Here is a 23,578-nt window from a genome sequence, read left to right on the forward strand (position 1 = left end):
CGAGGCGTCGGGGCGGCGACTGGCGGGAAGCCCGTGCAGGCGGGCCGGGGAGGGGCGGCGGGGCTGGGCAGGGCCGGCAGCCTCTTCCCGGGGCCAGGGGACGCAGCGGGCAGCCGCAGCCGGGGCTTCTCCTCCTCCTCTTCCTCCTGGCCGCCGAGATGGGCAGCGTCCTCCTGCAGGGCTCCGCGGCCGCCCCCGAGCCGCCCTGCCCGGCAGCGCCGGAGCCCCGCGGGCCGGTCAAGCGGGACTACCAGCGCCGGTAAGGGGGAGGGGGGCGCCGTCGGGGGGGGGGAGGCAGGCGCCGGGCGGGCAGCCGAGCTCGCTCCTTCTCTTCCTCCTCCTGGCCGCCGAGATGGGCAGCGTCCTCCTGCAGGGCTCCGCGGCCGCCCCCGAGCCGCCCTGCCCGGCAGCCCCGGAGCCCCGCGGGCCGGTCAAGCGGGACTACCAGCGCCGGTAAGGGCGAGGGAGGCGCCGTCGGGGCGGAGGAGGCAGACGCCGGGCGGACAGCCGAGCTCGCTCCCTCCCTCCCTCCTTAGCCGGCCGCCGCATCCTCCGAGTCCCGGCTTCCAGGGGAAGCGCCGCTCCCTCGGGAGCCGGGCAGCCGCTTTTCCCCCGCGACCAGCTGGGGGAGCCGGGGGTGCTGAGCGCCGGAGGAGGGAAGGAGGAGGCGGCGTTAGGCGGGCCGTCCAAGCGGCCAAGCGCAGCCGGGCAGGCAGGGAAGGAAGGAAGGCAGGAGGGAGGCTCCGGTCCCGGCGGCCGACGGGCGGCTTTCCGTGCCGTCTCGGCCGCGGCGCCTTGCTGGGGGCTTGGATGGGGCTGGGTGGCAAAGCCGCTCGTGGGACCCCCGAGCCCGACGGCTATCTTGGCATTGGGCCCCGGGGGGCGTCGGCTGGGCGTCCCGGTTCTGCCCGAGGAAAAAGGGGCCTCGTGGAGAAGAAAGACGCCGAGGAAGGAGAAGCCTCTGCGGCGCGGCAGAGACCCCCGACTCCCCCCCTCCAGCAAAGGAGGCCCAAACGGAGGGGGGGCCCCGCCTGGCAGTCGCTGCTGAGTCCTTTGCCCCCCTGAATATGGAAAGTCCCCTGGAGTCCATTCTTAGAGATGCCACAAGAGCCTTGGCCTTACTCAGCAAGAAAGAAGGTGCTGGATTCCTTATGGCCGGGGTCTCCAACCTTGGCAACTAAAGCTGGCTGGGGCATTCTGGGAGTTGAAGTCCGCCAGGCTTAAAGTTGCCAAGGTTGGAGACCCCGGCCCAATTGGATGTAGGTGCTCCATCCCTGGAGCTGTTTAAGAAGAGACTGGACAGCCTTTTGTCTGAAATGGGGCAGGGTCTCCTGTTTGAGCAGGGGGGTTAGACTAGGACAGGGGTCAGCAACCTGGAGCCACATGTGGCTCTTTCACCCCTGTGCTGCGGCTCCCTGTCGCTCAATATATGTGTCGCAACCGCCAATGTGCAACCCCCGTCGGCATGTGAATTATTGAGCTTTTCGACCCCTGGTAGGCCAACTATCGATACATCCAAGAAAAGAAAAGTTTCATAAGAAAACAAAACTTTTAATTCAACTACATATGGTAGTTTTGTGGTCACTGAAAAAATAGGCACGGGAAAGGTTTGTGGTTCCCAGCATTTTTTTTTTCTGTGGGAAACAGGTCCAAATGGCTCTTTGAGTGTTTAAGGTTGCAGACCCCTGGACTAGAAGACCTCCAAGGTCCCTTCCAATCCTGTTTTTCTATGTTGTGGGAATAAGGTCCGTTTCTGTTACATACAAGTAACTCTGTTCCTACATCTTAGTTTCATGTGTGCTGTTGGACATAACTCTGGATTTCATTTTTGTCTCCTGTTGTGGAATGATCCAGAGATCGAGGGATGATTTCACTTCATCCATTCTCCTTGTTAGTTCGTGTCCTGGACCAGCTGCTGTTCTAGCCTTCTGGAACTTTCTCAAGGGAGAGGAACCAATGGGAATGGCCTGCCTCAGGTGCCCGATAGATCCTGTTGCTTGGGGATTTTCCTGGGTTTCCCATCAGGGGTTTTGTCAGGTGCCTTTGACTGGGGATGGCAACTTGGTTTATTCAGGGAGATGGAAATCTCAGCAACAGCAGCTGGAGCAGCTTTGGAAGAAGTCTCAAAGTGAATATGGCTAACCACGAATCCATGCCCACGTTTGGGTTTATATCATGTCCAATTGGGCAGTGAATTATGCCTACTTTTCCCTTATTATATTATTTTCCCTTATTATATTGCCATCTAGCAGGCTTATACAGGATGGTAAATGCCTTCATTTATTTTTCATTTCATTTCATTTATTTATTTGTAGAGTATGTATTAGATAATATATATAAGTATAAGCATGAACTGAATACATAAAATGAATAGAATAGAATTTTTTATTGGCCAAGTGTGATTGGACACACAAGGACAATTCAAAATTAAAGAAACAAGGACAATTGAAAAAAGTATGATTGGACAATTAAAGGGATGAATGATAAGCCATGATGTCAGGGTTCCAAGGAACACCCCCAACGAAATAAGACCCTGAGGCTTGAGGTTCCTCAAAGTCATGGGAAGGAATGAGCTTCATCATTTCCTACGGAGTTGCTGCATGGACAGTTTGTGCAGAATTTCGCAAACCAAGTTGCTTAGAATCACTGTAGGGTGGACTCCAGAGGGACCGTCTTCATTGGTGGCCCGGAGGTTGCTTTGTCCTCCCTACGTGGGGGTGGGGGTGGGGATGCGCCTCCTGAGGGAGTGAATGGGAGATGTGTCGGTTGTCTTCTGCCACCTGCTGGGTGGATCCCTCCACTTCCTTAGTTTATCCTAGAAGCGGGCCAGGATTTTGGGTCTGGGAAATTGGGACTGCCTCATTGTGGGGAGGGGAGCTTTTGGAAGCCTTTAGAGAATTGTGGTGCAACCCCTCCTGAAGACAGCACCCGTGGACCCACTAACTGGTTTTCAAACTTCTCTTTTTAGAGCAGATGGTTGAGCTGGTGGTGGACCAGTTCCATGGCAACTTATCTGGACCTTTTTCAGATAGGACGCAGGATTTGTTGTACCTTGATGAACGTATCTTTTCTTTTATGTACACTGAGAGCATATGCACCAAGACAAATTCCTTGTGTGTCCAATCACACTTGGCCAATAAAAAATTCTATTCTATTCTATTCTATTCTATTCTATTCTATTCTATTCTATTCTATTCTATTCCATTCCATTCCATTCCATTCCATTCCATTCCATTCCTGTTTTGGAATGAAGATAGCATTGTTCCCTTTCCTGGAGCAGGGGTCTCCAACCCTGGTAACTTTAAGACTTCTGGACTTCAACTCAGCAAAGCTGGCTGAGGAACTCTGGGAGTTGAAGTCCATAAGTCTTAAAGTTGCCAAGGTTGGAGACCCCTGTCCTGGAGGACCTACGCTGTGACATGGATGGGAAAAATAAGACCCCCTCGTGATCTTCTTAGACCTCTTGACAACTTTTGGTATCATTGTCCCAAAGGTGTTTTTTCCGGAGTCAACTGGACTTCCTTGTTTTTCCTTTTGAAGACCTTTTGCTCATGTTTCTTGAATGAGAAGCGAAACATTTTCAAAAGGAAAAACCAGAAAGTCCAGTTGCCTCCTGAAAAAGCACCTTTGGGACAACCATGACCTGGAGGACGGAGAATCTCTACAGACTTTTGGTATGATTGATCATTTTTGGACTGTCTGTGAGGGTTGGAGTTGTAGGTGTTATTTTCCAATGGAGGAATCAGTTTGAAGTGCTCCTTCCATACTTGGGCAGCTCCACTGAGTGTGGTGGGGGAAGAGACCTCCCTTACTTGTGGGTTGCCACAGGGGGTCAGCCCTATGTGTATATGGGAGAGGTTGTGCAGTGGTTCTTGGTACGTCGTCATCAGTGTGCTGGCATTACTCAATTGTATCTACATCATCAATGGGCCTGTAAGGGAGATGCTGTGGTCATCCTTTAGCAGTTCCTAGAGATTCTCAGGGTCTGGATGGAATTGGACTGCAGATGATTCCTGGCACGTCGCCATGGATATATCAGGCTCCTTGGCTGCTGTGCTACACATCAGGTTCACAATTTGGGTGTTTCTGATTAATGCGTTTTGTTGGCTCAGCAGGTGGGACGTTACAGCCAACCATGCCTATGCCCAGTTTGGCTGGTCTGCCAGTTGCAGCCTCACTGGGGAAGGAGGACCTGAATGCAGGAATTCATGTCCTTATAACCACCAAGTTCAACTACTGTAATGTGCAGGTGGCAGTTTTTGGGGGTTGTTCTTAAAGAGTATTTGAAAACCACGATTGAGCCAAAATACAGTAGCCCACCTCTTTAGGGAAGCAAGAATACCATGGGAATGGGCTACTTAAGAAGTGGCTGTGGTAAAACAAGGGCATACAACATCAAGAATGAATGGAGGGTCCGAGGCCTTTTCCATGGCTTATATGGCAGGAGGGCCTTACTCCCTCTGTTGTTGAATTCTTAACACATTTAGTAGCCCCGTGGAAAAGAAAATGAGAACATGAGGATAGTGGCGAGGAAGGAGACACCTACACCTACAACTGTGTCCGAACATACTTTTAGCTGTGGAAACATTTCATCGCAATTACAGGTTCCACTAGGAAATGTAGGAACAGTTGATTCTGGAAGCAGCACTGACAACGTGGAAGTTAGTATCTAGCAACGGTTTGTTTGCTCGTTCTGAAAGTCCACTCCGGCTCTCCTCTCCTGCTGCTCCATGCACACACACACCCTTTGTAGCATTGTTTTCTTTGCAGATCAGGCCTTGACCCACGGATGGACAGCTATGCTCCTATAGAGGAGGGGGTGGGGGCAGTAGTAGCAACCTGGGCGAGCAGAGGAAGGGCTGATGGGCAACTTTGCAACTATTGACACGTTGCACGATGCAATGTCCTGTTCCAAAGGATTGCAGAGCATGATGAAATGCTCTTGACGCACGGGCTGAAGTCAAGGACCTTCCCAGTTCTCTTTGGCAGGTGAATGGACTTGGCTGGAAGAGGTCAGGCAGGGAGCTGTTGCTGTCCCAATGGCAGCCCGTAACGGTCCTCCCAGCGGTTGGAGCTTCTCCGTTAGGAAATCTCTTCAGGGAGCCAGACGGGCCCTGTTGCAACCCCTGGCGGTTGAGCAGGTGGAATCCCAAAGTGACCCTTGGCAGGCTAGAGAATGGCTGCAGGAAATGTTCGTACAGGGCGGGACTGATGAATGATTGGCTGCACAGGGACCCGGAGCAAGATTAGGGGTTGCTGAGGCCATGCCATGGCAAGCAGCCAATTCCTAATGGGTAGCTTGGCCAGAGAAGGTTCATTCAAGGCGGATTCTGTCTTTTGCCATGGCGGTGCAGTTGGCCAAGTTCTCTAGCTGGCAATCTGAAACCTCAATGCAACCACACAAAGACTGGAACACAGGCCCTTGGAAGGAAGCCCCAGACTTCAGAGAAAAGCAGCCGGTGGGTTGTGCCAAAAAATACAAAAACATGACACCCACTTCTGAAAGCTTCCACCCAGGCCTCCGGTAGCCACCAAAGAACTTCCTGCTAGTGGCTTGGGCGGTTCTGAGGCTCTCTTGGGGCTTGGTTTGCCTTGTCTTCCAGGTTGCTTCTGCCTTTGGTGTGGCTGCTGGTGGCCAGAAGACATGAAGGTTAGGTCTGGTCAGCTGAGGGCTGCCTGGGTCAAAATGTGTTGCAAAACCCTGGCTATATCTCTCCTCTCTCCCTCCCTCCCTCCCTCTCCGGGAGAATTAAATTGTTCCCCTTAAAAAAACAAAGAGGCGATCGAGAGGACTTTTAGGGGTTTGGGGCAAATATAAATGAAATCTCAGGTCTGACAGGAGGAAGGTTGACATTAAATCATTTCTGAATGTTCTGGGTGGGATATTTGTGTTGCCCATTTCAGTTGAAAGGTTCAGCTGGACTTCTTTCTAAGTTTGCTTGGTTTTTCCAAGCCAATTCTCAGGCAAACAGAGGTGCTGCTTTTAAAGAGTTCTGAGGCTCTGGCTAGAGCCAGCCCAGCCCGCGGTGTCTCATTGTCTTGCTATCCTGTCTCCTTCCCAGGATCTTTGTGAACCGCAGCTTGGCGCTGGAGAAGATAAAATGCTTTGGTTTTGACATGGACTACACCCTTGCAGGTAAGAGGCCCCGAATGCTGAACCTCTGGAGTGCCTGGGGTTGCGGAGGGATTGGGGGGGGGGATAATCAGCTGCAGTTTTTCATGTCTTTGGGCCACTTTTCTGCTGAAAAGTTGCCTGACAGACCCTTGTGGCCTGTGTCTTAGTCCACTGATGGCTAACCTTTTTGCTATCGTGTGCCAAAAGCGGGAGGAGTGCGGGGGGGCAGGGTCACACGCATGTGTGCCCACATCCATAATTATATGCGCCCCGCCCACCACGCATGTTCGCGTGAGCTTTACAAAGTTGCTTGTGCTACTCTGCGTGATGTCCATTTCACAAAGAGACGATGTCAACGTTTGTGCTCTTTTGAAACCCACTTTTCAATTTTTGAGATGACCCCCAAGACCACAAAGCTCAGTTAGAAACTGCTGGTCTTTTTAACCTTGCCTACATTTCCTTTGGCCTTTGTGGCAAAAAGATGAGCCAGGAATGGGAAAGGGAACTTTGCTCTTTTCTGCTGCAGTGTACACATCCCCAGACTACGAAGAGCTCACCTTTGAGCTGCTGCTGGAGCGGCTGGTGTCCATCGGGTACCCACCCGAAATTCTGGAATACAAGTACGACCCTGCCTTCCCCACCAGGTAACAAAATACCCGGGTTATTCAACCAGGTGTTAAATAAAATCCTCCCAAGTCCAGCTGCTGTTGGAGACTTTGATATGAATTGTGGGAGGGGGCCGACCCAGGTGATCTTGTCTTTCCGTTCTTCAGGGGGCTGATCTTTGATGTCCGGTATGGGAACTTGCTGAAGGTGGACTCCCATGGCAATCTCTTGGTGTGTGCGCATGGCTTCCATTTCCTCAAGGGGTAGGGTTCATCTCATCCCTCCTTCATCGCTGTGGGGTTCGTTTTCTGCTGAGGCGACTGTAATAGGACATGGCAAAAAAATATTTGCATTGCCCCCTTCCTCTCCTGAAGGAAGGAGGAGAGCTAAGGGCTGACACCCCCCTGCCTCCCTCCCTCCCTCCCTCCCTTGGATCTCTTCCAGTGGGGCCCAGCTGGCTTTCTGGAGGAGCTCCTGCGACCCGTTGGGCCCCTGCAGATGCTGAAGGAAGCTTTGTGGTTCAAAACAGGGGCCGTACCCCCTCCTCACAAGAGCTCCTTTACTTCGGTTGGATCTAGGAGCTAAGTATTTGCAACCTGGTTAACCCCCCCCCCCATGGCTTCCTTGTCAGAGGTCAAGCAAGGAGTGTGCAACAGTGAAAATGAAAGAATAGAAGAAGAGTCTCCTTCCCCACTCCTTTCTCTCTTTCTTTCTTTCTCTCTCTCTCTCTCTTTCTCCCTATGCTGTTTCCCCCATTAACAGAATTCTAGTGTTAGACGAGACAACCCCCTGCTTTGAAGGCTTCAAGGTATCTTCAAAAGAAAAAGAAAATAAACATATCTATTTAACAATAAGCATACATTTCCTGACAGAACAATTAACCAGTGGAATGGCTTAACTCCAGAAAACGTAGGTGCTCCAACACTGGAGGTTTTTAAGAAGAGATTGGACAATCCCTTGTCTGGAATGGTATAGAATTCCAGGAATTCTATCAGGAATTCTCCTGCTTGAGCAGAGGGTTGGACTAGAAGACCTCCTGGGTCCTACAAGGTTCCTTCCAACTTGGTTGTTCTGTTCTGCTCAGCATTAGGATTTTTATTTTTTTTTAAATGTGGAAGATACAACCAAATTTTTATAAAGCAAAGGCCCAGGGTCCCTGCCAGTGAGCCAGGTCTACCAAAGCTGTAGCCTGGATTTGGGGCAGCCACCCCCACAAGAGAGCTGGTCACGAGGGGGGCTGAGAAAGAGGTTCTCTGGATCCTTTTACAGGTTCAGGAGAACTGGCGGCTCGGGACAAAAGTCTTTGTAATGTGTGCCTTCGCTGCAGCTTCGTTCCCATCTCACGGATGACTTTTTCTGTTTTTCTACTTTTTAGCAGTGAAATCTGGAATTACTACCCAAACAAATTTATCCAGAGAGACGACACGAAACGTTTTCATATTCTGAACACTTTGTTTAATTTGACAGGTATTTGCAAAGGGAGAGTTGGGAAGGGAGAAGAAGGGTCAGCCTTAGGGCAGTTTCTTTCTAAAGCATTTTGTGCTTACAGTCGTACCTAGGTACTCATCTTTATTTGGTTCCGGGAGGCGCACCGAGTACCCAAAACGATGAGCACCAATTTTTTCTCATAAGGAATAGTGTAGTGAGTCACAAGGCAACTGACAATAGACAAATTCTAGCTTGTGCATTGAGTACTAAACAAATGATGAGTGTCGGGACAAAATTTTTGCATCAAAATGCGTTGAGTGTCAAATTTGATGAGTTTCAAAGCAGTTGAATACCAAGGTACCACTATATTTTAAACCATTTCCCACAATTTACTTTGGCTAAGCTTATAATAACTTATTTAGCTTATAATAGCTTATAAGAGCTGTGGTGGCGCAGTGGTTAGAGTGCAGTACTGCAGGCTACTCCTGTTGATCACCGGCTGCCAGCAGTTTGGCAGATCGAATCTCACCAGGCTGAAGGTTGACTCAGCCTTCCATTCCTTCCAAGGTGGGTAAAATGAGGACCCAGATCATTGGGGGACTCTTTAAAGAGGGCTGTAAAGCAGTGTGAAGCAGTATATAAGTCTTAAGTGCTATTGCTATTACTTAGCTGAGCCAGTTTAAGATCCAGCAGCTGCATTTGCACAACACGCGAACCTTGTGTTAACATTGCTTAGAGTTTCTTGTGGTTTAGCCTGTGGCACCAATCCAGGTGAGGCTTCCAAGAGGAAATGGATTCCTTTGAGGAGCAAGTGGAGACGTTTGGCAAGTGCAGTCTTTGTACTCCTAGCGTGACGCAAATGATTTCCCAAGCATGGCAACTTTGCAGGCAAAAGTTGACCGCTTCTGGTTTCAGTTGAGCTGTCAAAGCGGAGTGAATTCTCCCGGCAGCCCCAGCCCCTGAAGTGGGGGCTCCCCCTTGGCCCGTGGGGGTCCTTCGCTCACCCTTTTCTCCTTCCCCACAGAAACCTACCTCTTGGCCTGTCTCGTGGACTTCTTCACCGGCTTCTCCAGATACACAAAGTAAGCCTGGTGGCTCAAGCCCTTGGATTGATTTGGGCTTGGCCTCATTTGGGTGGGAGGGCTTCAGAGCCTTCTGGGAACCTCCGTGTGCCAAGGGGCAGAGGCTGGGCACTCTGTGCCAGGTTGCCATTTTTCTTTTGCTCCTGGTCTCCCCCTGCGGTGAGGAACTGTGGCTGAGCTCACCTTGTTCCTCTTTCACTCTCAGCTGTGAGACCGGCTACAGGCAGGGCAACCTCTTCATGTCCTTCCGCAGCATGTTCCAGGATGTCCGAGAGGCCATGGATTATGTTCACCTTTCAGTAAGCAGACGAAGGGGGGGGGAGGAGGAGGAGGAGGAGGAGGAAGAAGAAGGAAGAGGGAGGAGGAAGGAGGAGGAGGAGGAAGAAGCAGGAAGGAGAGAGGAGGGAGGAGGAAGGAGGAGGAGGAAGTAGCAGGAAGGAGGGAGGAGGAGGAGGAAGGAGGAGGAAGGAGGAGGAGGAAGAGGAGGAGGGAGGAGGAAGTAGTAGGAAGGAGGGAGGAGGAGGAAGGAGGAGGAGGAAGGAGGAAGAGGAGGAGGGAGGAGGAAGTAGCAGGAGGGAGGAGGGAGGGAGGAGGAAGGAGAAGGAGGAAGGAGGAGGAGGAAGGAGGAGGAGGAGAAGGCGGCTAGGCAAGAGAGAGGAGGTGGAAATGAGCTTCAGATAGACTTGAGATATTTCTTTGCATTATTTATTACAGTAAGTCACACTTAAGAGGCAGCGGGGTCTAGTGGTTGAGGTGTTGAATCAGGAGTGGGAAAACCTGAGTTCTAGTCCTGCGGTGAGCATGATGCTAGCTGGGTGATTTGGAGCCAGTCCCTCTCACTAGGAAAGAAACGGAGGCAATGCAGATCCCTTTAAAAAATGAGGTTGGAAAAAGGACAGAGAGGTCCAGGACAGGGATGGTAGGCACACTGGTGCACTTATGCACGCCCCTTATGCAGTTCCGAGGCAGCTTAAAAATAACTTCAAAATACATTGATAAAAATCACATTAACTCTTGGTAACTTAACAGGAACCTTGGAGATGAGGGAAGAGCTAGAACTTTGGGTCTGCCTTGGTTTGCTGGGCCACTTTCAAGCTGCCCACCCACCACAATTGGCAATCAGCATCAGGAGCTGCCCCGGCCAAACTGCCACGCCAGAGACTCACAACTGCTCGGCCTGGGTTGTGGCCCTGAACTCACGTGGCCCCCTCTGTTGCTCTCCTAGGGCTGCCTGAAGGAGAAGATGCTGAAGAACCTGGAGAAATACGTGGTGAAAGACGTGAGTGATACTTGGGCAGGAGAGAAAGCTGTTGCAGAATTATGCCCATTTTCAGCCCCTGGAATCCCATCTCAATAGGCCTTCTCTTGAAGTCCCTCAGGGCGCTGCTGCAGGGGGCTGTTGTGACCCAGGCCCAAGTAGGTAGTAGGAAACTCAGTCCGTGAAAAACAAGCAAACTTTATTCAAACAGCTGAAAATTACTTCATTCCCAGCATAGTTCAACTAAATTAAAACAAATTCTTCCCAACACAAATTCCTCAGTCCTATTGCAAACCTTGATCCAATTAGGCAAACTGCCAAAGGCCTTTCTTGACAAATGTTCAGAAGACATTGATACAAAATAAGTGCAAGACAAAGCTATCAACGTTGTTTTCCGGCAAAGAGCCCAAACACCATTGCTGGTCTTTTAAGCCTCATGGGAGGGGCCAATCATCTCCTGGCCCTACTCCCGAGTCGTCCTCTTTGCTTGAGCTGCTCTTGCCTTCTGGCAGCTCTTCTCATGCGTGCATTAGGAACAGGCTCCTCCTGTTCCTCTGCCTCACTACTGTCAGCCTCTGGAGGCTCTGGAGTCCGCACCTCACTCTCCGATGGCCCTGGCCTCACCTCAGTTGCCAGCTCCGCAGGCTGCTGGCAGACCACAACACAGGCAGGCAGGCTCTGATCTGCAGCTCATTTCTGTCTCCTTTCCTACAGCCCCGTATTCCTCTTCTGCTGAGTCGCATGAAGGATGCAGGGAAGATGTTTCTTGCCACTAACAGTGACTACAACTACACGGATGTAAGTCGGGCCTTCCAAGGGTAGGTGAGGCAGGGCCTGCTTTCCACCGTGCTTGGTTCAAGGTACGGTGGTAGTGCCTGGCCGACCGTTTGGCTGCTCACGGACACAAATAGTGTGGCGGGAGGAGGTCAGTGGCAGGGAGAGGCGTGGAATAGACCCCGATGGGGTTTTGCATCCTTGTCTTCTGCGTAACGAGGCCATTGAACCCTGGCGGGATTTTCACTGCAGAAGAGAGTAGCACTGGGCTTATTATCTCTTTCCAGGCAATCATGACGTACTTACTTGACTTCAGTGAAGGAAACACGGTAAGCCAACCTGTGAGATGTTTCAGGGCCAGGTGGCCATTAGCAGCAGCATCTGGATGGTCAATTTAGGAGAATTGCAGCAAGCAGCAATGTAACAGGGCTGGGGACAGTAGGGGATGTTGGGGCTGCCCTTCCTTTCGTGTCTCGGGTTTGGCTCCCTGGGAAACAGCTGCTATTAAGTCCCACGTGCTTTAGCGATGTAAATCAAGGGTCTCCAACCTTGGCAACTTTAAGACTTGTGGACTTCAACTCCCAGCTTTGCTGGCTGAGGTATTCTGGGAGTTGAAGTCCACAAGTCTTAAAGTTGCCAAGGTTGGAGACCCCTGATGTAAATTGTCAAGAGAGTTTCCAATGTAAGTCTGCAGCGATTCTCAGTCATCTGCAGGTCACGGTTGTCCCAAAGGTGCTTTTTCAGGAAGCAACTGGACTTTCTTGTTTTTTCTTTGAAGAAGTTTCGCTTCTCATCCAAGAAGCTTCTTCAGCTCCGACTGGGTGGTGGGGACCAGAAGGATTGATATTCCTTGCAGACAGCTGGTCATTTGAGTCATTGAGGCCACTTGGAGGGTTTTTTTTGTGTCCTCAGGGTCACTTGAGTGGTGCTCCTGGTTCCTGTAGTCTGGAATTCTTCTGGAAATCCAGGAAATACTCAGTTCATACTCAGTTCCTAATCCTTTCATTCCCCACCATCCAGTCAGAGCCGAAGAAGCTTCTTGGATGAGAAGCAAAATGTCTTTGAACCAAAAACAAGAAAGTCTAGTTGCCTCCTGAAAAAGCACCTTTGAGACTTCCAATAAGTGGTGAAACCCAATTTTTTTTACTACTGGTTCTGTGGGCATGTCTTGGTGGGCGTGGCGGGGAAAGGATACTGCAAAATCTCCATTCCCACCCCACTCCAGGGGAAGGATAATGCAAAATCCCCATTCCCTCCCCAGTCCTGGGGGAAGGATAATGCAAAATCCCCATTCCCTCCCCACTCCAGGGGAAGGATAATGCAAAATCCCCATTCCCTCCCCACTCCTGGGGGAAGGATAATGCAAAATCCCCATTCCCTCCCCACTCCTGGGGAAAGGATACTGCAAAATTTCCATTCTCTCCCCACTCTGGGGCCAGCCAGAGGTGGTATTTGCTGGTTTTCCGAACTACTCAAAATTTCTGCTACCGGTTCTCCAGAACCTGTCAGAACCTGCTGGATTTCACCCCTGCTTCCAATATAATGTAGCACTTATTAAAGTCGAGGCAACAGGTTGTAACTGAAGAGGGAGGGAGGGGGAGAGAGAGAGAGAGAGAGAGAGAGAGAGATGGATGCAATCATTGTGAGCTTGTTGTGACGAGTACAAAACCTTCAGGGCTTTCCAGATTGCCGAGTAGCCTAACTTCTTCCTTTTCCGACAGCAGGACAAATCCCAGCATCGACCGTGGCGCTCTTACTTTGATCTGATTGTTGTCGACACTCGCAAGCCCCTCTTTTTTGCTGAGGGAACTGTCCTGCGGCAAGTCAACATAGTACGTGCCTGCCAGGGCCGAAAGCAGAGTGGCTGGTGGGGAAGAGTGGAGCAGGATCTAGGACAGCCGTGTCAAACTCGACTTCATTGAGGGCGGCCCGAGTGCTCTGCCAGCGAGAGAGAGAGCTCCGTTTTCGCCTGCGACAACCTCCTGCAACCCTCTGCCAGTGGAAACGGAGCTCGGGAGGGCCGCACTCTTCAAAAAGGAAACAGATGGGCAAGGATGATAAACTAGAAGAAGCTGGAGGGAAGGAGTCTCCTGCCAGGGGTTGAGCTTCCCAGCCTGTCCATAGACCTGTGGGTTGGAGGGATGGTCTGTGCGCTGAGTTGGGTTACTTGAAGTAATGCCCTATCTTTGTGTTCAGGACACGGGGAAGCTGCGAATTGGGACCTACACAGGACCCCATCAGCACTGCGCTGTCTATTCTGGAGGTAAAGTGGCCTGGGTACCCCTCTGGGCCTGCTGCCTTTCCGATAGCCGTTCCCCTTACAGACCTTGGGAAGAAGTACCGTGTGCTTCTCATTGCAGGCGGATGGGAGAATAAATCGGGCCTCTCTTGCACAGCAGGCTAAAATCCCGCCATCTGATAACTATGCCAGGTTTAAAAAGTGCTGAATGCATTTCCAACCCATGTTCTGCCTTCATATAACAAAGCAGGAAGGTGAGCAGAAAGAGTTGCCGGTGGCCGAGCCAGTTTCTGGCCGCAGACGACCCTGGAGCCTTCCGCTCTCAGATTCTGCAACTATTCTTTGGGATTGGACAGCAGGCGGTAAAGAGGCCGTTCCTCTTGTCTCCACCCCCATGGCAAAGTGGGGTAAAAAAATACTCACAATTCTCCAGTCTCCATGGCTCTGGAGGACTGGCAGCAAAGTAGATATTCTCCATCCCTTGGCTTTGATCCCCCACCAGAACTGGCAAGCGGAAGACCAGTTTCCCTTCCTTCTGCTGTTGGCTGGGCAGACATGGCAGCCATGGCTTGGGGCACCCCCCCCCCTTGCCAATAGGAGAGGCCCCTTGGGATGAATGGTTGCTCTAGGCGGGGCTGGGCTGGCAGAAGTGGAAAAGCCCCCTCCTCTGAAGGGAAATGAGGGGCAAGGGCCAGAGACGGCCTCCTAAAGTCTGTCCTTCCTGCTACTAAATGCAGGCAGTCCTCGACTTACGACCAGAATCGAGCCTGAAATTTCTGTGGTTTGAAGTGAGACATTTGTTAAAGTGAATTTTGTCCCATATTTACGGCCTTCCTTGCCACGGTTGTTAAGTGAATCATTGCAGTTGATAAGTTGGTAACCCGGTTGTTAAGTGAACCTGGCTTCCCCTTTGACTTTGTTCGTCAGGAGGTCGCAAAAAGGGTCGTGAGTATGAACCAGTAGCCAAGCCCCTAATTTTGATCGGGGGATCATGGGGATGCTGCAAAGGTCGTAAATGTGAAAAACGGCCGTAAGTCATTTTTTCAGTGCTGTTGCAACTTTGAATGGTCACTAAATGAACCGTTGTAAGTCGAGGACTCCCTGTATCTACCCAGAGATTGAAGGCCTTGGCAGATGCATCCCCAGTGCTGGAGTGAATTGCCCCCAATATGCCAATAGTAACGGCCCACATTAATACATTGCTTGAAGGTGAAAACTGAAAAGTGATCCACATAACACAGTATGGAATTGTGGCTAATAGGTTAAAAAAAAAACCCCATAGTTAACCTACGTGAGAACGAAATATGTCCCCCTGATTCTAGGTTCCTCAGACATGATCTGTGACCTGCTGGGCGTGAAGGGCAAGGAGATCCTTTACATTGGAGATCATATCTTTGGGGATATTCTCAAATCTAAGAAGAGGCAAGGATGGCGCACATTCCTGGTGGTTCCGGAAGTGGCAAAGGAGCTGCAAGTGTGGACTGAGAAGAGTGGTGAGATTCCACCCGCCTGTGGGGAGAGAGATGGCCTTGGGGGTCCCCTACATCCTTGGGGGGGGGGGCCTCTGGCTGGAACTTGTGGCTCGGTCACCTTCCAACCGTGGTCTGATCTAGAACCTGCACCCGTTTCAGAGCGGAATGAGATTTTTCGCCTCAAACTCTTGGCGCCGCCTGTTTCACCACCAGGGTTTCACCTCCGCGTTATTAGATCTCAGCATTTTGGGCCACGGCCCCTCCATCCCAGTCCCTTTACCGCAGCCCATTCGTCGCAGGACAGTTCGCGCCGGGCTTTTGGGCGCGCAGGACAGTTCGAAGCCAGCCAATTGGGGTAGGGGCTCGGGGGCTTTGGGAGTAGAGGGGGGCTGTAGTTCAGAGGGAGGGTCTGTCTTCAAACTGCCCTGTGCGCCCAAAAGCCCGAGGCGAACTGTCCTGCGACAAATGGCTGAGGCGAAGGGTGCCAAAGTGCCGAGGCATGATAACGTGGAGGCGAAACCCTGGTGGAGAAACAGGCAGCGCCAAGAGTTCAAGGCGAAAAGTCCTGGACCCTTTCAGAGACCTTTCATTTGCCCACCTCAAAGAGCCCCGGTGCCCTCCGTCCCTGGGAGCTGCTCTGGCTGTTTTTTCCCATCTGTTTTGGATCATCAGCTAAAGCCATCTTCTCTTTACAGAACTCTTCGACGAGTTGCGGCGTCTGGATGCGGTCTTGGCCGAACTGTACCAGTGAGTAAGATCCTTTGTGTCCCATTCGCATTTTGCCTGGATCGTAAGCCGATGCTCTTCACGGCCACATTGATGTGGCCAGACCGAAACTTGGCTGCCTTCCACACCTTGGCCTGAATTGGCTGCTGGTGCTGCCCTTAACAGTTTTAATGCAGAATCATTTAAGGGAAGGGATTGGTGGATTGCCTTGGCTGTGTTTTTGCTCCACTCAAAATCACCTGATGCCGGGAAAAACAGTCACTCTGCTTAATATCTGGGTGGATTTAGAGAACGGAACAGAGTAACAGAGTTGAAAGGGGCTTCAGAGGTCTTCTAGTCCAACCCTCTGCATAAGCAGGAGATTCTATACTATTCTGCACAAATGGCTGTCCAGTCTCTCCAATGATGAGGCACCCACGACTTCTAGAGCCAGGCTGTTCCACTGGTTAATTGGAATTCATATTGTTAGGAAGTTTCTCCTTAATCTGAGATTGCATCCAGCGCAGAGGTGAAATCCATCAGGTTCCGCGGAACCGGTAGCGGAAATTTTGAGTAGTTCGGCGAACTGGCAAATACCACCTCTGGCTGGCCCCAGAGCAGGGTGGGAATGGAGATTTTGCAGTATCCTTCCCCTGCCATGCCCACCAAGACACACCCACAGACCTGTTAGTAAAACCATTTGCATTTCACCACTGATCCAGCACGACTTCTACATGGAGGGATTGTAGGGACATCTGCTGACTGTAGGAGGAATGGTCACGAGGCAGCTTGGGAGAGTGTCTCAAGGCGGGGCTGAGCTGGCTCTTGCTTCCTCTTTGGGTGGTTTGGCTGGGCATCAGTCTGAGCAAAGGAAGCTTCTGGGCTCAGGCCTCCTTGTCTTTTCCAGGCACTTGGACAGCGGAAGCAGCGAATGCCCAGACATCAGCTCCATCAAGAAGGAGATCCAGGTCTCACATCCCTCTCTTTTGCTTCCCCCCCTTCATGTTATTTGGGGTCTCAGTCCTGCATGGCAGGTCTTGGAGCCAGGCTCAGATCACTCCCCCCACTTCATGGAGCATCGGGGGTGCCCTGGCCTTCCAGAGAAAGAACTACAGAAAGTTCCCAAAGAAAGATGGAAGAAAATACTGACTAGCCTCAAGGGGGACCTGGCTGCAGGGAGAGGAGATGGTGGGGAATTGGGCAGGAGGGGAGCAGCCTCTCCACCCCCCCCCCCGAGAGAGGCCTGGGCAGCACCCTGCAGATGCCCCCATGTTGATGGCAGCTCCCCATGGTATCTATTATACAGAAGGGCTGGGAGTCTGGAGAGAATTTCATCTCTGCTTTCTTGGCATGGAAATCTACAATTAAAGGGCAGGAAGGGCCTGATAGCGGTCCTAGACTTTCGGGGGAGGGGGGGAAGGGTGTTGGCTCATGTTGTTCTGGTGATCCACCAAAGTTATAGAAGTCACAGAATAACAGAATTGGAAGAGACCTCGGAGGTCTTCTAGTCCAACCCACTGCACAAGCAGGAAACCCTCTACTATTCAAATGGTTGTAATTGTCTCTGGAAATCTAACTGTAAAAATCCGGCTCCTAAAGTGGCCGCTTTTCTCTTGCAGAAAGTGACCCACGAGATGGACGTATGTTATGGGAAGATGGGAAGCCTCTTCCATTGTGGTTCCCGCCAGACGCTCTTTGCCAATCAGCTGATGCGCTACGCAGACCTCTATGCCGCCTCCTTCGTGAACTTCTTCTATTATCCTTTCAGCTACGTTTTCCGGGCACCAGCAGCTCTGGTATGTGGGGGGAGGGAGAGGAAATGGGGTGCAACTGACCTAGGGGGCAGCCTTTTTTCCCAGCAGCTCCATGCTGCTCCTGGTGGGAGGGGCTTTGGCTGCTTCCATTGGGTGCCTGAACGGGAATTCCTGAAGGTGGCTCTTCCCTCTCGGTTTCATTACAGATGCCGCATGAGTCAACCGTGGAGCATATCAAAATGGAGACCACCGAGATGGACTTTATGCACCAGCTCAGGCAGCAGGTGAGTAGACCTAGGCCAGAGTCATTTGGGTTTTCTTCCCCGCTTCTTCGGTGGCCTTTCCCTCTTTTCTTGAAGACGACTTTACACCCATCCAGGTTGGAAAAGTCCCCGTGGCTTTGTGCTTCTCCTGCCAGGAACAGGCGGTGAGACGAGTAGGTCCAATCTCTTTGCCACAGAGATGCCACTGACCTACTCAGGGCTCAGGGAGACCAAGCATAACGTTGGCATAAGAGATACTTTTGGGATAAAACACAAATGCCATCATGGACTGAGACCTGGTCCCAACTGCCATCATTAAAGGAGTCTGTGGGTCCTTGAGTGTTTGTTTAATACCCAGGTCAGCCACAGGGAGCTTTGTGTCCTCTACCTGAAGTGAAATTTCCTACCTACCACCGGAGGCACTCTCTAATTTGCTAGTTCTTAGAAATGTTCAGAAAATTGTCGCTAACTACATTTCTTACTTTCACTTTCATTTCTAGGTGGAATGATTTATACTTGGAGTCAAGATAAATTGCAGCAATGCAATTAAGATCATTTCGCATGCAATACATTCTTAGCCTTTCAACTCCCAGAAAACAATGGATGATGGATGCTTCCACAGTTTAATTCTTCTTCCAAAGATGTATATTTTCTTCTAAAAGGCTTAGGAAAGCTTAGAGACACCCAATGGCAAATGCAGGAGAGAGCACACCCCCGCCCTTGCTTTCCCCAGGGAAAAGCAGCCATCTTCTCCATCTCTCCAATTGGAATTTTCCCTTAAATGGGGAGAAATTCTTCGTTGCATTTGGTTACCAGGGACACAGCTGGACCCTCTGGATGGGAAGGGAAAGGGCAGAATTCAAATCCCTAGAGGATTGCAGCACAGGCCACCGGAGAAAGAACTGACCGTGTCTTCTGCTCTATCATCTATCATCATCCGGGTTGAACCCAAAACTCTACACTTCCAGAAGGCTTGGTCTATAACCCATCACCTCTGCCAAAATAAATATGTTTTTGTGATGTCTCCTTGAACAAAATGATTTCATTGGGGTTAGGATATGTAAGGAAGGACTTCTCATATTTATATTTTTATTCCACATCTCAGGAAAAAAACAACTTCTGAAAGTGTTCTTTTAATTTAAGGCAGCAACTGAGTGGTGCGGTGGCCTAGAAATGGAGCTTTGCCTCACAATCAGGAGGTTGCGAGTTCGATCCTAGTTAGAAGCTCTGCCCCAGCTCCCCATTTTGGCCGGCAGAGTGCTGCAGGAGGCCGTCCAGGCTGAAAATGCCCTGCCCCCGCCCCGTTTTGGCTGTCGGAGGCACCGTGGGCTGGTCCTTTGCTATTTCCAGGCCGGCCCTGGGGCTTAGAGAGTGCTGTAAAGCACTGTGAAGCTGTATATAAGTCTAAGTGCTGGGCATGGCTTAGCTCAACTGTTCTGTAGTAAAGTGTTTGCTGCTGTGAAAGTAAAACTGAAAGTTAAATTCCTCTCCTCCGCTTGTGCTTTGCATTTGGAACATATTTCAGGTGGGGAGAGGGAGTAGAACTCCTTAGCATCAGAGCATGTTAATAATAATATAGGAAATACTAATGCTCTGATGGTCATTTTGAAAAATTCTTTCTTAGTGAGCACCTAGAAGCCAAGAGGAAAATACATGGCAAATTTCAAGCTTGTAGGCTTTATGGTTCTGGAGATTTCGTGATTAATGCATGAGTAGTTTTTGCTTTTATATATATATAGATTAATATTGACAGGGAGCTGCTGGGTACCACTGATGTCACTTAGTTTGGGTCATGAAACTTCTGCAAGAAAAAAACCAAACTCCAAGAGCACCAAAGATCCCTCACTTCAACCCTGAGCTACAAATACTCCCCTTTTTTGAGACCAATATTTATTTACTTGCGAGCACTGAGTGAAAACCTTTCCTGACTAGACTAAAATGGATTTCTGTAAATTTGTCACTGAACATATTATAGTAACCCCGCGAACAGCCTTCAGCAAGCAGTCCACACAATTTGGCAGAAATATTTCTGCAGCCACAAGAACTACATATTTCCCTTTTGGAATTAAATTGAATTAACACAAATTAAGTTGAATTTTATCTTCATTACCAAGCTATGTAATTTTATTGTGCCAGCACAAGATTATACCTAATATATTTAATAATATATCTTATCAGAAAAACAAAATAGGTGAGTTCATGTTGGGTTACAAAACCGCATATAAGAGAAGCCAGGATTAGCAATGTTTTTTTAATGAATCCTCCCCAAAACAAAATAAACAATGAAGAATTCTAAACTACAGATAGTTGATTCTCAATCTGTTGTTTCACTGTCCTGAACAAGACATTTTATCTTCATAACTCGATGAGGGATATATTTTGAATTAAATATTATAGCAAGTGTTTAAGGATAGATGGTTTTTGGAATAGCAATCTTATCTTATGCAAAGTAAGTGCTCAAATAAAAAAATACAACTCGGAAATTCTAAATTCCTGAAGATGGGATTTATATTCCCCTTCCAAGTCAGAGTTCAGTAAAACAAGGCCTTCCGATGCTTCTATTTAACAGGCTAGTTTTTGAAGTCCTGAGATCTGTTGCATGTACCTTCAGTCCCCTGGGACTTGGGTGCCTTGAAAGCTACCTGGGATCCAGGATTTCCCCCCGGGGGCCCTTCTGGCCACAGAGCAGAAGAGATCAGAGAGACCCGGGGGTCAAAAGGCAATTCTCGGCTACAGCCCCTTTTCTCCTGGGCTGGATGTAGCCACCTGACTAGCAGAGGCTGACCCACTTGCTTCGGGTTTTGGGAGTGCTTTTTCCTTTCGAGCCAAAACTCAAAAAGTTAAAAAAGTACATCTGAGATTTAAATGATGGATCTGATGAATTAAAAATGCTGAATTGAGGCAGCTGGATTCTACAAAATGACTCTTAAAAAATACAATCAATGTTTAAAAATATATATATATTTCTTGGAAACAAAACAGGATGTATTATACGAAGTTTTCAACTCAATAGGAAGTATTTACAAGTATAATGAATTAAAGACAATCCAGAGGTTTCATTGAGCCAGGAACTGACCCTTAACAACGAAGGGCTTGGTCAGAAGAACAAATCAAGAGACCATAAAAAAACTGTGTTCTCTATTAAAGCTAATTTGTGGGCTTTATTGATACATCATCCTACTCCCTTTTAATTAAGCAAGGTCAGTTAATGAACTGCGTTCAAAGTATTTCTGTACTGCCAAGAAATTGGTGGCGATCCTTGTATGTGTCATTCTCTAGGGCTGAGAATTCACCGGAGAAAGAACTACAGAAAGTTCCCAAAGAAAGATGGAAGAAAATACTGACTAGCCTCAAGGGGGACCTGGCTGCAGGGAGAGGAGATGGTGGGGAATTGGGCAGGAGGGGAGCAGCCTCTCCACCCCCCCCCCCGAGAGAGGCCTGGGCAGCACCCTGCAGATGCCCCCATGTTGATGGCAGCTCCCCATGGTATCTATTATATAGAAGGGCTGGGAGTCTGGAGAGAATTTCATCTCTGCTTTCTTGGCATGGAAATCTACAATTAAAGGGCAGGGAGGGCCTGACAGGGGTCCTAGACTTTCGGGGGAGGGGGGGGAGGGTGTTGGCTCATGTTGTTCTGGTGATCCACCAAAGTTATAGAAGTCACAGAATAACAGAATTGGAAGAGACCTCGGAGGTCTTCTAGTCCAACCCCCTGCACAAGCAGGAAACCCTCTACTATTCAAATGGTTGTAATTGTCTCTGGAAATCTAACTCTGTAAAAATCAGGCTCCTAAAGTGGCCACTTTTCTCTTGCAGAAAGTGACCCACGAGATGGACGTATGTTATGGGAAGATGGGAAGCCTCTTCCATTGTGGCTCCCGCCAGACACTCTTTGCCAATCAGCTGATGCGCTACGCAGACCTCTATGCCGCCTCCTTCGTGAGCTTCCTCTATTATCCTTTCAGCTACGTTTTCCGGGCACCAGCGGCTCTGGTATGTGGGCATAACCGAGGTGGGGGGAGGGAGAGGAAATGGGGTGCAACTGACCTAGGGGGCAGCCTTTTTTCCCAGCAGCTCCATGCTACTCCTGGTGGGAGGGGCTTTGGCTGCCTCCGTTGGGTGCCTGAAGGGGAATTCCTGAAGGTGGCTCTTCCCTCTCGGTTTCATTACAGATGCCGCATGAGTCAACCGTGGAGCATATCAAAATGGAGACCACCGAGATGGACTTTATGCACCAGCTCAGGCAGCAGGTGAGTAGACCTAGGCCAGAGTCATTGGGTTTTCTTCCCCGCTTCTTCGGTGGCCTTTCCCTCTTTTCTTGAAGACGACTTTACACCCATCCAGGTTGGAAAAGTCCCCGTGGCTTTGTGCTTCTCCTGCCAGGAACAGGCGGTGAGACGAGTAGGTCCAATCTCTTTGCCACAGAGATGCCACTGACCTACTCAGGGCTCAGGGAGACCAAGCATAACGTTGGCATAAGAGATACTTTTGGGATAAAACACAAATGCCATCGTGGACTGAGACCTGGTCCCAATTGCCATCATTAAAGGAGTCTGTGGGTCCTTGAGTGTTTGTTTAATACCCAGGTCAGCCACAGGGAGCTTTGTGTCCTCTACCTGAAGTGAAATTTCCTACCTACCGCCGGAGGCACTCTCTTAATTTGCTAGTTCTTAGAAATGTTCAGAAAATTGTCGCTAACTACATTTCTTACTTTCACTTTCATTTCTAGGTGGAATGATTTATACTTGGAGTCAAGATAAATTGCAGCAATGCAATTAAGATCATTTCACACGCAATACATTCTTAGCCTTTCAACTCCCAGAAAACAATGGATGATGGATGCTTCCACAGTTTAATTCTTCTTCCAAAGATGTATATTTTCTTCTAAAAGGCTTAGGAAAGCTTAGAGACACCCAATGGCAAATGCAGGAGAGAGCACACCCCCGCCCTTGCTTTCCCCAGGGAAAAGCAGCCATCTTCTCCATCTCTCCAATTGGAATTTTCCCTTAAATGGGGAGAAATTCTTCGTTGCATTTGGTTACCAGGGACACAGCTGGACCCTCTGGATGGGAAGGGAAAGGGCAGAATTCAAATCCCTAGAGGATTGCAGCACAGGCCACCGGAGAAAGAATTGACCGTGTTTTCTGCTCTATCATCTATCATCATCCGGGTTGAACCCAAAACTCTACACTTCCAGAAGGATTGGTCTATAACCCATCACCTCTGCCAAAATAAATACGTTTTTGTGATGTCTCCTTGAACAAAATGATTTCATTGGGGTTAGGATATGTAAGGAAGGACTTTTCATATTTATATTTTTATTCCGCATCTCAGGAAAAAAACAACTTCTGAAAGTGCTCTTTTAATTTAAGGCAGCAACTGAGTGGTGCGGTGGCCTAGAAATGGAGCTTTGCCTCACAATCAGGAGGTTGCGAGTTCGATCCTAGTTAGAAGCTCTGCCCCAGCTCCCCATTTTGGCCGGCAGAGTGCTGCAGGAGGCCGTCCAGGCTGAAAATGCCCTGCCCCCGCCCCGTTTTGGCTGTCGGAGGCACCGTGGGCTGGTCCTTTGCTATTTCCAGGCCGGCCCCGGGGCTTAGAGAGTGCTGTAAAGCACTGTGAAGCTGTATATAAGTCTAAGTGCTGGGCATGGCTTAGCTCAACTGTTCTGCAGTAAAGCTGCTTGCTGCTATGAAAGTAAAACTGAAAGTGAAACTCCTCTGCTTGTGTTTTGCATTTGGAACAGATTTCAGGTGGGGAGGGGGAGTAGAACTCCTTAGCATCAGAGCATGTTAATAATAATATAGGAAATACTAATGCTCTGATGGTCATTTTGAAAAACCCTTTCTTAGTGAGCACCTAGAAGCCAAGAGGAAAATACATGG

General features: G+C 49.7%; 1 protein-coding gene across 5 annotated transcripts; it reads left to right on the forward strand.

The window, feature by feature from the left end:
- LOC131203746 (cytosolic purine 5'-nucleotidase-like) lies at nt 1–22,965 on the forward strand. Of its 5 annotated transcripts, XM_058194292.1 has the most exons (19): nt 329–453; nt 1,855–1,976; nt 6,063–6,136; nt 6,642–6,759; nt 6,889–6,984; nt 8,097–8,188; nt 9,174–9,231; nt 9,437–9,530; nt 10,457–10,510; nt 11,204–11,287; nt 11,551–11,592; nt 12,985–13,095; nt 13,460–13,526; nt 14,825–14,995; nt 15,670–15,721; nt 16,587–16,647; nt 17,299–17,475; nt 17,640–17,717; nt 18,197–18,716. In XM_058194292.1, exons 2-19 carry the CDS (start codon nt 1,957–1,959, stop codon nt 18,203–18,205), a joined length of 1,458 nt encoding a protein of 485 aa, XP_058050275.1. In that variant the 5' UTR covers nt 329–453; nt 1,855–1,956; the 3' UTR covers nt 18,206–18,716. The 5 variants fall into 5 exon arrangements, with proteins under 5 accessions (XP_058050271.1, XP_058050275.1, XP_058050272.1 ...); XM_058194288.1 differs by lacking the exons at nt 329–453; nt 1,855–1,976 and adding an exon at nt 1–259; XM_058194289.1 differs by lacking the exons at nt 1,855–1,976; nt 17,299–17,475; nt 17,640–17,717; nt 18,197–18,716 and adding exons at nt 21,513–21,689; nt 21,869–21,946; nt 22,426–22,965.
- Nucleotides 22,966–23,578: the final 613 nt, after the last annotated feature.

This window comes from Ahaetulla prasina, chromosome 9 (genome assembly GCF_028640845.1).
Source record: "Ahaetulla prasina isolate Xishuangbanna chromosome 9, ASM2864084v1, whole genome shotgun sequence".
Classification (NCBI taxonomy): Eukaryota; Metazoa; Chordata; class Lepidosauria; order Squamata; family Colubridae; genus Ahaetulla; species Ahaetulla prasina.